Source organism: Aspergillus tubingensis (genome assembly GCF_013340325.1).
Source record: "Aspergillus tubingensis WU-2223L DNA, scaffold_9, whole genome shotgun sequence".
Classification (NCBI taxonomy): Eukaryota; Fungi; Ascomycota; class Eurotiomycetes; order Eurotiales; family Aspergillaceae; genus Aspergillus; species Aspergillus tubingensis.
Window position 1 is genome coordinate 1,972,495 of NW_023336283.1, and position 13,928 is coordinate 1,986,422.

The 13,928-nt window shown below is 49.2% G+C and overlaps 5 protein-coding genes across 5 annotated transcripts; all 5 read left to right on the plus strand.

Annotated features, from left to right (window-relative positions):
- Positions 1-87: 87 nt before the first annotated feature.
- AtWU_08722 (short-chain dehydrogenase) lies at positions 88-1,241 on the plus strand (the record flags this gene model as incomplete). The annotated part of the gene is made up of 4 exons (XM_035503830.1): positions 88-474; positions 541-837; positions 892-960; positions 1,014-1,241. The coding sequence occupies 4 exons, from the start codon at positions 88-90 to the stop codon at positions 1,239-1,241; spliced, it is 981 nt and encodes a 326-aa protein (XP_035359723.1).
- Positions 1,242-4,891: 3,650 nt separating this feature from the next.
- On the plus strand, positions 4,892-6,935 carry AtWU_08723 (MFS transporter; the record flags this gene model as incomplete). The annotated part of the gene is made up of 6 exons (XM_035503831.1): positions 4,892-5,138; positions 5,267-5,366; positions 5,425-5,437; positions 5,509-5,726; positions 5,776-6,326; positions 6,388-6,935. 6 exons carry the CDS (start codon positions 4,892-4,894, stop codon positions 6,933-6,935), a joined length of 1,677 nt encoding a protein of 558 aa, XP_035359724.1.
- Positions 6,936-9,255: 2,320 nt separating this feature from the next.
- Positions 9,256-9,713, plus strand: AtWU_08724 (sesquiterpene cyclase; the record flags this gene model as incomplete). The annotated part of the gene is made up of 2 exons (XM_035503832.1): positions 9,256-9,455; positions 9,545-9,713. The coding sequence occupies 2 exons, from the start codon at positions 9,256-9,258 to the stop codon at positions 9,711-9,713; spliced, it is 369 nt and encodes a 122-aa protein (XP_035359725.1).
- A 1,032-nt stretch (positions 9,714-10,745) lies between these two features.
- On the plus strand, positions 10,746-11,126 carry AtWU_08725 (similar to An08g04650; the record flags this gene model as incomplete). The annotated part of the gene is made up of 1 exon (XM_035503833.1): positions 10,746-11,126. The coding sequence occupies one exon, from the start codon at positions 10,746-10,748 to the stop codon at positions 11,124-11,126; it is 381 nt and encodes a 126-aa protein (XP_035359726.1).
- Positions 11,127-11,895: 769 nt separating this feature from the next.
- AtWU_08726 (S53 family peptidase) lies at positions 11,896-13,830 on the plus strand (the record flags this gene model as incomplete). Its single annotated transcript, XM_035503834.1, has 5 exons — positions 11,896-12,776; positions 12,828-12,960; positions 13,006-13,099; positions 13,149-13,449; positions 13,500-13,830. 5 exons carry the CDS (start codon positions 11,896-11,898, stop codon positions 13,828-13,830), a joined length of 1,740 nt encoding a protein of 579 aa, XP_035359727.1.
- Between the last annotated feature and the right edge of the window lie 98 nt (positions 13,831-13,928).

Here is a 13,928-nt window from a genome sequence, read left to right on the forward strand (position 1 = left end):
TCCCGTTCCGAATCATCCAACAATTCCTAGCATTCTCCAAGATAATACACCATCACACTCGGACATACACTCACAGGCACGCACACAATGGCACCCGCCCTCGGCCAGATCTTCCCCCCAAACCCTACTTTTGTCGAGAAAGACATGCCCGACCTGACGGGAAAGGTAGCCATCGTCACTGGTGCAACCTCCGGAGTCGGTTTCAACACAGCATCCATTCTATATTCAAAAAATGCTACTGTTTACATCGCAGCCCGATCTGCTGACAAGGCCCGCACGGCTATCAACGAGATCCAGACCTCCACGGAGGGAGCACATAGCCGTGGTCGCCTCTCCTTCCTACAACTAGATCTGTCCGACCTAGCGAGCATCAAAGAAAGCGCCAATAGGTTCTCAGAACAGGAAGACCGCCTTGATATACTGATTCACAACGCCGGGGTCATGACTCCCCCAGCGGGCAGTAAGACAATTACTGTATTTGCCCCATAGCAATAACAACAAACTGATGGGGAAAACATCAAAAGCTGATACATGATATAGGGCCATGATCTTGAAATGGGAACAAACTGTCTCGGTCCCTTCCTCTTCAATAAACTCCTTCTTCCCCTTATTCAGCGCACCGCGGTCACGGCTCCTGCGGGTAGTGTGCGCGTGGTGTGGCTATCATCCATGTTAGCCTCGTTTGCGGCAACCGGTGGAATTATCTTCGATGATGAAAGTGATTCTCCGAAGGTTCTGTCTGATGCGATGCAGAATTATATGGAAAGTAAAGTGGGGAATATGTTTATCGCCAAGGAGATGGCGAAGCGGTATGGTGGGGACGGCATTCTCAGTTTGGTTCGTTTGGCCCTTATCAATGACTCCTACTGTATACATGCTAATAATACACAGAGCGTGCATCCCGGCCTCATGAAGACTGAGTTACAGAGACATAATTCTGCTATTCAGTCCACGGTTATGGTATGCTTTCCTTTGTACCTCTACTAGTGGAGCTTTTGGCTGACAGTAATTAGGGCTGGATATTCAAGGGTCCGCGGTACGGAGCATACAGTGAGCTCTTCGCGGCGCTATCTCCAGCAGTTACAGAAGAGAAGAATGGAGCGTATATTATTCCCTGGGGGAGGTTTGGTCCTATCCCTTGTCATCTTCAAAAGGCGTTGGTGTCGAAGCGTGATGGAGGGGCGGGGACGGCGGAGAGGTTTTGGGCTTGGTGTGAGAAGGAAACTGATCCGTATATTTGAAACGTCTCTCGCTTTTTCTTTCTATGCTTGAGTATTGTTTCGCGTGGGAATTCATGATATAATAACTTTTGTTTGGCGCCCAATTTGGTTGGTAATTAATGTCTTATTTTTTAATTTATTGTGTGGAACACGAATATTCATGGCAGGATACTTCATATGACAGATAGACATTAGCTCGTATCAACTACGGAGAACATGGTATTACAAGTCCCGTTGTTAACAAAAGATTAGTCCGTTTAAAACCCAGATGAACCAAACTGGAAGCTTTAGATCTTCACTCCTATCCCTCGATTTACCCCAAGTGCGCCTGTATTGATCTGGTGGGTAGTGACTAATCTGGTCCTGATACTATGCACTTGGATCAAAAGATATCCTTTGCCACATTATTTCAAATCACAGGCAGGCAAAAGTATCTTGCTGCATCGATGGAACGGGAAGAGGTGGATGGTAGACCTGCAGTCCGATAGTTGACACATTTACCCCTCTCTTTAGACAGCGACCTGGGCCAGGTTGTCCGAGTCAATCTGTCTGTTTGCCTGCTATTGGGTGAAAATATCACTAAATCGCCGATCGCTACTCTCCGGTATACTCCGGTATTCTGATAATCTCCTCGCAGGCCTTGATGCTCAGCCGATGTTCCCCGAGCCCTTTGGAAACGCAGGGAGACTTCCTTTACCATTCTGCAATAACTCTCATTTACTGCAATTGTAGAAAGTGCAGCATGTTATCCTCATGGCTCAGCAGTCTGCATAAATAAAGAAACCGAATAACACGTTGACGAATTTGAAGCGATGTATATCTAACATTGTCAGTTCTTGGTAGGTTTAGTATTCACGAGAGATGTAGAGGATGCCCTGGTAACCATTTCTATAAGTCCATATTATTGACAGCGCGTTATAGAGATAGTGAGTAGATGGTGAACTTGGAAGGTCCTGGTATTGACTAGGAATAAACCTGGTCAGACAGCTACATATGACAGAGGGTATGCAAACAAGTGGGCCATTTGAGCCATGCACTGTTGACATTTTTCGGTTGACAAGAATGGGAAGTGTCAGTCAAAGGGCGTCATGGTCCTTTCTTGGGGCTACTGCATCTAGTATTAGACATTTAATAGTGGTCTGTATTATTATGCGGTGCAGGGGAGGATTGTGTCCTACCAATAAATAGTACTATAGGACGTACGTCGCTGATGCCTGTGATTATGGGTCACTTTAGTGAGCTTCCACTCCAGCTCTTTACTCGGAAGACAAAATTCGGAACCGTCAGTTGAATCAGGAGTACATATATATTTCCTAACGTGCAGCTGTTACTGAACGGAAGCTCAATAATGGCATTTCCGATTGCAGTTGTCGCTGTACCATGCGTCATTGGCAAGTTCCATCATATAGCCATGCGGCCGTACATATAGTTGTAAAACTAGGACCCACAGAGGGAAACACCACTTGTCTCCACGTGCCCAGTCCAAGGCATTGTGAAGCGCCTTACTACTGATAAGTGTATTATGAGATGCAATCTTTCTGCTAAGGTTGTTGTCAAATTTTCCCTCAAGTGGCGCGTTTATAGTCTACGCGGAGCCTCTCCAAGTACCTGATCGGCAAGGCACAGAAGCGCTAGGCAAGGACCTTCTTGAGCATCTCGTGAGAAACTTCGTTGGAGCCTTAGCAATCCAGACCTATGACTTGAATGCTCTGAAACATGCGGATATGTAAATTTGTTCACTCCAGGAGTAGGCACCTTTTTTGTCTAGCTGTACGCAAAGCCCTGCTATTAGGTAGACAGACATTCGGGAGCCATTCAGAAACCCTAAACCGTGTCATATAACCACCAAGAAGCGCCAGCGGCTCGATTTCCCGTGCTGGCTAATCAAGCCCTTTCTGATATCTTGTAGTGATGCTGAGCACTAAATAACGCGCGTCGCAAGTGACCAGCCCATCTGGTTAGTGACCGCAACCGGTAATGCCGATCAGCTGAGGCAATCCGACGGGAATTCCTTAATCCGATGCCAGATTCCCTACTTCTCCACCGGAATAATTCTCAATGAATGTCAACAACCACCAGGCATTCCTCGGTACGAGAGAACGGCGAAGATCTCAAGCATTTTTGACACGCGACCTGCTCCGTTCTCTTCAGTAAGAAAATCGGAATGACGTCGTTTTTCCGAGGACGACCGGAGGGACTCATGAGGGTACATTGGTGGATACTCGGCTAATCCGTTGCACCACTCAAGGGGCCCTTGTGGCGCCGGTTCCGCGGACGAAGCCGACGGCAACATTCGGACTCTCATTTCACCTTCTTCTTTCGACCGTTTTAGGGGTCTTGGCACGTGCGATTTGATGGAGACAGTAAGACCTGACTGGCTCGTTATTGGATATGAGGTTATCCACTGGGATGATGACCCATCCACGGATGATGTTAAGAACCGCAAGTCTACCCCAACGACATCGAATCATACAATCCTGAAAATTTTTTTCTGTTATGTCCTGCTTTCATTCCCCTTTCTCACTTTTCTATGGCCCCTTCCCATTCTCCACCGTCATCCGCATAACCTGCGAGAGCGCTCGCACGCACACCAAACCAGGTCAACCCGAGTAGCAAGAGGCAAACTGCCTGAACCCAAAGCGCCATGAGGAGAGCTATACTGCATCTCCCAGTCCCTTAAGACTAGCCTTATCATTCCCAATGCGACACAGTCCACATAGGACATCAATCCGGCTCTTCACACTCAATCGAGAGTGCCATTCGTGTTCGTACAGAGGCAACCAGCAAAAACAATCGAAGCGACAGCATCAGCTCTGCCTTGGGTCACTGGCGGCAAGCGGGGTACTTCGTACTGAGTAATATGGGTGCTGTGGACCTGCCTGTTACGCATTGATGTTATGTCAAACTTTTTCCCAGTCTTCCTGGGGCGCATGAATCGTGGAGTTTATATAGGGTTCAACAACTCCCCCTCCCGTCGGCTTTCCTTCCCATCCCATTCCTCCCGGTCTTTCCTCTCCACATCTCGACCCATCCTGAGGTAGTATTTTGTTACTCCTCTTCCTTTCTTGCAAGTTTGATTCCTGTTTTGCGAACGAATCAACTAGCATTTCTCTTTCAAGCGTGTCATCTTTTGGACTACAGAAGACTGTCAATACCCGGCTACCAGGCTGAATTTATATACGAAACAAAAACTATTTCCGAGCGTTTTCTGTGTGGTGTCGTCACAACACTAGACATAGTCATTCTAGGACTGAAAGACGGACACGAACACTCCGACCACGCGCCCAAGCAAAAACCCAGAGAGCGACCTGTTTTGTGAATATTCCATTGCGCCAACTACCATCGCGGTCTCCCTTCGCACCTCGGTTGCCCTTATCTGCACGCCTGCCCGCCATTGCACTCCCTAGCGTCTGCCCTGATAGCGCCCTACGACAACCTCTCCTACTCACGGTCTAGGTTGTAAGAACAGACGAGATTCGAACCGCTTTTTCCCGAGCAGCAATCCAAACAATCGAATCTAGCCCCGGCGACAAGGCATACCGTGCCCTATTTAGGTCCCCGGCATACAACCCCAGCGACAATTTAGGTCGATACGTTTTTATCTTTAGCCACGCGCCACATCCCACTCGTCGTTACCCCCTTGCGACTTATCTCCGGAACGCCTGATCAAAATGGGTAGCTGGTGGAAAAACTGGCAGCGAGACCGCTCGCAGATCCCTGAGGTCGTGGTCCCTCTGGCCGATGCCCCCAATACGACTCCCCAAACGGAGAAGGATGCCGAATCCAATGTCAACAGCTTAGATTCCCAGGAAAAGGGTGCTGCTTCCGCACCCGAAAGCACTACGCTAACCCTCGAGGCCCTGCGTGCAGAAGTCGACTCTGCCGTCTCTGCATCGGGCCATAACTCTGTTTATGATCGTATGTTTCTGTTGCCTCGTAATGGGCGATCTTCGACCCCCAAGGAGCCGGCTATTCTCTCTCTCCCAGCCAGGACCCCCTCCTACCATTTTACCGAAGGATCTGGATGTCTGACTGGATAATTGCAGGCAAGGCCAAGATTATCAACAAGGCCATCCAAGATATCGGCATGGGCCGTTATCAGTGGGAACTTTATATCCTGTGTGGATTTGGTTGGACTGCTGACAAGTAAGTCGACTGAATCCTAGAATTCGTTCTAGCTGCGCTAACAAGTTTCTTCCTACAGCCTCTGGCTACAGGTGAGACCACAGCAATCAATTTACTGATACTGTCGAATGAAATGCAGTCGAATTAACACGGTTCTACGTAGGGAGTTGCCCTGACCCTAACCCCCTTGTCTATGGAATTCGGCATCTCCGAATCCTACGTTCGTTTTACTACCTGCGCCTTGTTTGTTGGTCTGATCGTTGGCGCCACTTTCTGGGGCCTTGCATCTGATATGATTGGACGTCGATTGGCTTTCAACACAACTCTTTTCTTGTGTGGTGCCTTTGGTCTTGCATCGGGCGGTGGTCCCAGCTGGGTTGGGTACGTTCCCGCCGACCCTTGAGAAGTCGCTATAGCTAACAGCGTTCAGTACCTGTGCCCTCTACGCTTGCTTGGGATTGGGAGTAGGTGGTAATCTGCCTGTTGATGCTGCTATCTTCCTCGAGTTCTTGCCCGGTGCTTCAGGAAACATCTTGAGTTCACTGGCCACATTCTGGTCAGTGGGTACCTTCATTGCCAGTATGCTGGCCTGGGCTTTCATTCCGAACTACTCTTGCTCCGACTCGAGCAACTGCACCAAGGAAAACAACATGGGCTGGAGATACCTTGTTCTTTCTCTTGGTGCCATCACCATGGTATTCTGGATGTGTCGATTCTTCTTTTTCAAGCTGTACGAATCGCCCAAATTCCTCGTCGCCAAGGGCCGGGATGAGGACGCTGTCGCAGCTATTCACGGTGTCGCCCATCACAACAAGAAGAAGACCTGGCTCACGGTGGAGATCTTGCAAGAGATCGGCGGAGCTACCGAGGATAGCAAGGAACAGAACCTTTCCTCCGCGCAAATCCTGAAGCGCTCGCTGTCCAAGTTCTCCGTGCAGCAGATCGGACCTCTGTTCTCGTCCAAGCGTCTTGGAATTACCAGTAAGCCCTTCCCTTAGATCCTCAGCAACAGCCCCCATCAAGAACTAACGATGAAAACCAGCCGCCCTCATCTGGCTCTGCTGGACTACTATCGGCATGGGATACACCCTCTTCAACGCCTTCCTGCCCCAGTACCTCGGCTCCTCGTCTTCCGTATACATCACCTACCGTAACTACGCTATCACCTCCGTGACCGGACTCTTCGGCCCCATTCTGGCCCGCTACATGGTCGACCTCAAGTACGTCGGTCGGAAAGGTACAATGGCCCTGTCGACGTTGATCACTGCCGTCCTGCTCTTCTGCTTCACGGCCGCCAAGACATCCGACACTCAACTCGTCTGCTCGGCTCTCGAATCCTTCACCCAGATGATCATGTACGGTGTGCTGTACGCTTACACCCCCGAGGTCTTCCCAGCTCCCAACCGCGGTACCGGCTCGGGTATTGCTAGTTGCTTGAACCGCATTGCTGGTTTCTGTGCTCCTATCATTGGTATCTATGCTTCTGCCAACCCCAGTGCGCCCATCTATGCTTCGGGAGCGCTGTTGTTGGTTTCGTTTGTGGCGATGGTGCTGCTGCCGATTGAGACTGCTGGCAAGCAGAGTCTGTAGAGGGTTCTTGTTGGGGATGTGTACATGATAGAGCTTGGAAAGATTGATATGTCTTTCGGTTGATACCACTGTTGTTATGTATCTATATGCTGTTATGACCGAGATAGCGTGCATGATTGGTTTTTTTTTTTGATAGAGAGGATAGAAGAATAGATGGACTCTATGATTTGAACTCCAATCAGGGACATGGTCCTACAGCTATTCTCCTAGTACTCAAATGTGCCGACTATGTGAGATCAGGTCCAAATATTCTGTCCCTAACCATATTTTAGTTCAAAACACCCCTCTACGCCTCATCCCGATAGCCACCCCACACAGACAACACCTTCTCCAACGTATCCTCTTTCTTACTCTCAGTTTTTCGAGTAAAGAAGTCATTCTGCAGCTTGGCCAGAATACCCGCCAACAACCAATTCTTCACCTTCGTCATGCTTTCATACATCTCAAGCTGCCTCATAATCTCCACAGAAAGCTCATTTAGTAAAGCCTGGGTTGCCTCCAGGCCCCCACTGCGTTCGATCAGTCCGAAAATAAAGTGGAGAAAGGGAGAGAGAGCTGAGCCCATTCCAGGATCCACGGAGTCGGGTCTTTGTCGATGATCATTCATTCTTGTTGAAAGAAAAGTCACCGGAGAGATGAAAGGGTGTCTATCTATATGATATATTACTCTTGATGCCCTTTTGAATCATCCCCATTTCTGGGAGACTTTGGACTTCATGAGCCATATGTTTATATATATTGGCACTTAGTTGTATGTTTTGTGTACGTGCGAGCCACATACTTAACGGCTATCTCACCACCGAGTTGCGCAGACTAGAGTAGGCAATTCTGTCATTACTCCAATGAAGTATAGTAGTAAGGGTTATAGTTGTGACATAATACACAGTACTACCTACCAGATCAGAGGCGGTACATGGACCATCTTGGACCATCAAAGCCGTTGTGTAATTATGTTGCTGATCGTATCACCGCCCCCTTCAATCCGTAGAAAACATTCCCCGTTCAACAAAATACGTTTCTGTGCCGCATTTGTATGCCAGAAAGCTTAATCTGTACTATCCCTGGCTGGAGTTGAGTTTGGCGTGATCTGGAGATACTGCGTAGGTCATACACCCGCAGTATTGGGCTCAGAGTTCTATCAAGGGAATAATATGCGTCCGCGTCGGCAATAAGGGGCAAGGCGCAGAAAAGGGATAGATGCTTGCCAGTGGCTACCTTTAGATCATTTGCAGTAGAAATTGATGCCGATGAAAGTCGTCGCTGTAGGAAGCTCCATCGAAGAATGACTAGAGTTTACTCCGCCCTGAATAGGGTAAATATCCCCGTGTATCGAACCACAGTTGGCTTGAAACAAGTGATTCAGACGCTAAACAACATGAAAACTTTGGAAAAGCCGCGTACGAGAGTTTGACAGACAATCTTTCTAATACTCGGTGCGAACTAATTGTTCTCCTAGATCATGCTGGACAATAATCAGTGAGGCGTGTTCCTGTCGCTATGAATATTGCTGTCTTGAATGGAGGTGAATCCCCTACATCCTTTCCTGGACGCATAATAGAATAGATAAATTTGACAATGTGTGTAACACAACTTGAATGACCAGCTGCCGTGGAATCATTTGTTGTCACCAATAAATCATGATCACTGCATCGTCCAGGTAGGCCAAATTTCAGTGATTATCTACCCTACCAGTGCCTTCGAATCTCATAACCGCTGCTGATACAGTAATATTGAGAGCCATAATCCGGTACGTTAGCGAGACTCCAACAGATGATGAACATTGATTATCGGGGAAAGAGTAGCCATTATAGAAAGGGATAAGAGCGGTACTGAGACAAAGTAGGCATAGTCTGTTTGGCAGAGGTTGCACAGCAGGTTACCAGAAAGAAAAGGATGTGTTGATCTATACCTACTGAATAGGGACGTGTACGTCTCCCCTCCCGCATCCGGTGACAGACATCGTAGTGGGGGTACTCTATTGGACACTAGTCAGAATAACTTACGTCTCAGGGTTCCAATGGCTGATAGTGTGTGGGGTGACAACAGTACATAGGACATGCTACTCAATTTTTACGGTAGGGCGACTTGCAAGTATCGTTTTTACTCATCTTTGGTGGCCCCTTGAGAAGGGGGTTCATCTATTCAAGAACTACGTCAACGGGAAGGAGTAAAACTACAAGCCAAGCGTCAGAAATACAAGGACCACTGTATAAAAAGTGGAAGTATCCCTCCTCTCGTTAAGTTATTCCAGGAAACTATCATAAGTGACTATTCAAGATCACACACATCTCCGAACGTTTTATATTATTCTGTACTTAATATGGATCGACACACCCTGGAAGCTCAGCTTGGCACTATTAAGGTTCCTATAGTGCACATCCCATGGGTAGGAGAAATCGGAGCAGATGTGCCCCAGTTGGGAGCCAGCATGCTTGAATGGGCCGATCAGAAGGGCTTGTTGGTCGATGTAGCCTACCGCGAACGAGTGAAGCGCAGTCATTACGCCTGGCTAGCAGCCCGGTGCCATCCAAGACAGCACCCGAGCTTCTGTCAGTCATCTCGAAATTCTTCGTATAGTACTTTATTGTGGACAATCTCTTTCTCGACAGGATAGACCTTGTGACGCCAAACACGCTCTCTAACCTGACCGCCATGATCGACGTGGATGATTTCAACTGCGCAAGGCCCGAGCCTGTCTATAGCGAACTGGCGTTGCTTGACATTTGCCAGTCATTACGTCAACTGTTATCAGTGGAACATTTTGAGCGTTTCGCCTAGGGAATAAGGCTCTGGGCCACGACTACCAGCTTACAGATTATATATCATCTCCAGGAAAAGCCGGTAGGGGTGAGCCAATTTGAATCTATCCACCACCATACAAGTGGCGCGGAATCTTGTCTAGCATTAGCAGATGCATCGAACTGTGGTCCCGTCAGTCCAGAGGAGTTCTATCAACCAAATATACAGAAACTTTGTCACTATACGAACAAAATTATCTGCTTGACAAATGATATTCACAGTTTCATTGTTGAGGCACGCCAACCGGGTCAGTTCTGGAACAGGATATACATCCAAGCGGCGGATGGTTACACCGTAGAGGGGAGTGTTAACCATACAGCTACGAGTGTATATGAAGAGCTGGAGAAATTTCAGAAGCTGGAATACCAGATCTTACAAAATACAAGCCCACAGTTATATAGCCTTGTGGATGGTTGCAAGCAATAAATCCATGAGTATATGGACTGGGTGGCGCTGGATACTAAGCAATTCCAGACAGCATATGCTGTTGGTGATGCTGATGATCGAAATGTTCTTCACAACCGTCACGTGAGCACTGTTCGCAGTCCCTTCTAGCTGACTTATAATGTGGCCGTATCTAGATGGTATATGATTTTAAAGAGCTGTGATGTCAGAAGTTGGGCCAAACATTGACAAGAGAAATGTTTCTATGGTGTGTCATGGAATAGCCAACACAGAATAGTACCTAGGTAGCACTAGCGCTCACGTCAGCATACACGATCTGTCAACGAAGGCGAATCAAACAAAGACATTTGGTTTGTATACAGGCATAGTAGCCTTACTGTCATTTCTAAATGCAATACTATTTGTTGTCAACTTAGGCAACAACTCAGTTGGGGGAAGCCCTAAGTGAATGTATGTTAGGCTTCCATCATGCCACAATATTTATATTTCATGCAGTGCAGCTATGATGCCATAACCAGACACAACTCAAAGATTACAACTATTTACTGATTTATACATTGCGATTTGCCCCAAGAGCCAAGGAGGATACTACGAGACTCACACACCATGTCCACCACCACATTTGCCTCCGAAGCCACCACCTTCGAATCGGCCCTAACCAGCCTCTTCAGCGGCCCCCCTGAGACTACCGAAGCCGATCTGGCCAAGCTATTCACACCTACTTTCACACAACGCGACGATGAGACAACGCGCGACTTCTCCGCCTTTGTTGCACACATTAAGTGGCTGCGAGGAAATCTTTCACCAGGAAGTGTGACGCTCAAGATTACGCAGTTCCTGCGCGACGGTAATCAATTTGCGGATAGACACAGCTCTACCATGACGATGCCAGATGGAAAAGTGGGCGCCGCAGAGACATTTATGTTCGGGGAGGTGGCGGAAGATGGGAGGATCGAGTGGGTTGTGGAGACAGTGAAGCGGAAGTAGTGGAAGTGATGGTTGGGATAAGCCCGGCGGGATGAGGCATTATTCTTGTGTGGTTACTAAAGAGACTCACACATTGTTCTAATGTGAGTTTGATTGCGATTACTAAATTTTAATATCCGAGTGAGAGGGAATCAATGGCGTTATCCAGGCAGCTGCATGCAATACTACATTCCCCTCACGGTTCGCATCACCTCACGAGGGAAACCTGGCCATCTCGGCAAACAATGGTATCATCCGAGTGGGTTCCCCTCAATTATGGTCTTGATAAGCCACTATTGCTGCAGAACGCCTATCTGTGCCGTTAGTGTCTCCATAGTGTCCGCAGTGCTTTTTCTGCCGATTAATCTATTGCCAGACGGACTCCGTCGCTCCTCCGAGTGCCGGGTGCCGCGGCTAAGCTCTGCTGTAGCTTGCATTTGCTGCAGGAACATCTGCATCCTTCATAATTTTGAAGGGGTAACTTATCTTCATTTGCGTACTGAGATGCAGTTAATGTGTTGTAATTCGTCCCACTATAAGCTTTCTGGCGGCTTCAACCTTCCAGAGGAATAATAGGGTTGGCGGGAATGGCTTCACCGCGTCCCTGCATGCAAGGGATGCATCATGCACCGTGACCTGTTCCACCACGCCGGAGCCCGCCCGCCCTCCGACGGCCCAAAGCCACTGCAGAATGGCTTGATTAACTTACTCCATCTATAATAAACAGGCCGTCCCTGCTCATTGTCTGTCCTGCTCTCCACCCAGGGTCGTTTTTGCTTTTTCCTCAGCCATGGTCGCCTTCTCCCGCCTCTCGGCAGGCTTCGCCCTTGCTGCCCCTGTGCTCGGCAGTGTCGTTCTGGAGACCGTCAAGTCTGTCCCCAGTGACTGGAAGCTCGTCAAGGCTGCTGATACCAGCTCAACCATTTCTCTGTCTGTGGCTCTGGCGCGCCAGAACCTGGACCAGTTGGAGGAGAAGCTCCTGGCCGTGTCCACCCCTGGCAAGGACACGTACGGCCAGTTCTTGGATCTGGACGACATCAACGAGCAATTCCCTCTCGCTGATGACGCTGCTGTTGTTTCTTGGTTGAAGAAGAACGGCGTCACCAAGATCCACAAGGAGGGTGGTCTCCTGAACTTTGCGACCACTGTGGGCACAGCGAATCAGCTTCTCAACACCACCTTCTCGGTGTACAAGAGCGGATCTACCCAGAAGCTGCGCACGACGAAGTACTCTGTTCCGGATGATCTGGCTGGGTCCATTGACCTCATTTCGCCAACTGTTTTCTTTGGAAGATCTAACGCTGCCCGCTCGGCGGCCGTGCGTGCTTCGCAGACTACCAAGGAGAGCAGCGGCAAGAGCAGTGATGTGTGCGAGTACATCACCCCGGATTGTCTCAAGGAGCAGTATAGTATTGACTACACGCCCGAGAAATCTTCGGGAAGTCGTGTTGGGTTTGGCAGTTTCTTGAACGAGTCGGCCTTGTACTCGGACTTGGATCTGTTCACCCAGTACTTTGACATTCCGGAGCAGAGCTTTACTGTTGAGACCATCAACGGAGGAATCAACAACCAGGAGAATGATCCTGATGGTGAAGCTGACCTCGATGTGCAGAACATCGTTGGCATCTCTCATCCCTTGCCGGTGACGGAGTATATTACCGGTGGATCTCCGTGAGTATGTTGAAGACGAGAATCAGAATCAATGCTAATCAGCTTGGTTAGTCCGTTCATTCCCGACGTCGAGACCACGACCGACGAGAACGAGCCTTACCTGCAGTACTACGAGTACCTGCTGGCCAAGACCAACGACGAGCTGCCGCTAGTCATCAGCAACTCGTACGGCGATGACGAAGATGTAAGCATCCCTACCTTCCACATGAGATGCCTGCTAACAGGATAGACTGTCCCCATTGCCTACGCCACTCGCGTGTGCAACCTGATCGGCCTGATGGGCACACGTGGTATCTCCATTCTCGAATCGTCTGGCGACTCGGGTAAGCTTCCCCCCTTCCATTAACATGACGAAGACATTAACAAATCCAGGTGTTGGCGGCGCATGCATGTCCAACGACGGCACCGACAAGACCGAATTCACCCCCATGTTCCCAGGAACATGTCCCTACATCACCGCGGTCGGTGGCACCCAAGACGTGCCCGAAGTCGCCTGGGTGGACAGCTCTGGCGGCTTCAGCAACTACTTCTCGCAGCCGTCATACCAGTCGGACCAGGTGGGGACCTACCTGGACAAGTACATCTCGGCATCGACGAAGAAGTACTACGAGCAATACACCAACTTCAGCGGTCGCGCGTTCCCTGACGTGTCTGCGTTTGCAGGATCTCCTTAGTATGTATCGATTTCAGAGGAGTGTATGGGCATCTGCTAATGTGCAATAGCTACTTGACTTATATCGATGGTGAGCTCGGCCTTGTGGCTGGTACTTCTGGCGCTAGTCCTGTGTTTGCGGGTGTCGTGGCGCTGCTGAACGATGCCCGTCTGCGGGCTAACAAGACATCTTTGGGTTTCTTGAACCCTTGGCTGTACTCTAGCGGCTACAAGAGTCTGAACGATATTACCAGTGGCGAGGCAGTGGGCTGCCAAGGCGATGTGGAGGGCGCTGGAGTGATCCCGTGGGCGAGTTGGAATGCCACGACGGGATGGGATCCGGCGACAGGGCTGGGAACGCCTAATTTCGCCAAGCTGAAGGAGGCGGTTCTTGCGTTGTGAGCAAGATACAATTAGGCACTGAGTGGACGTGCTGGAGCGGGCAAACATGTGCAAGGCGTTAAGTTATAATAACCTGTGTGCGGACTAGACAAGCATGG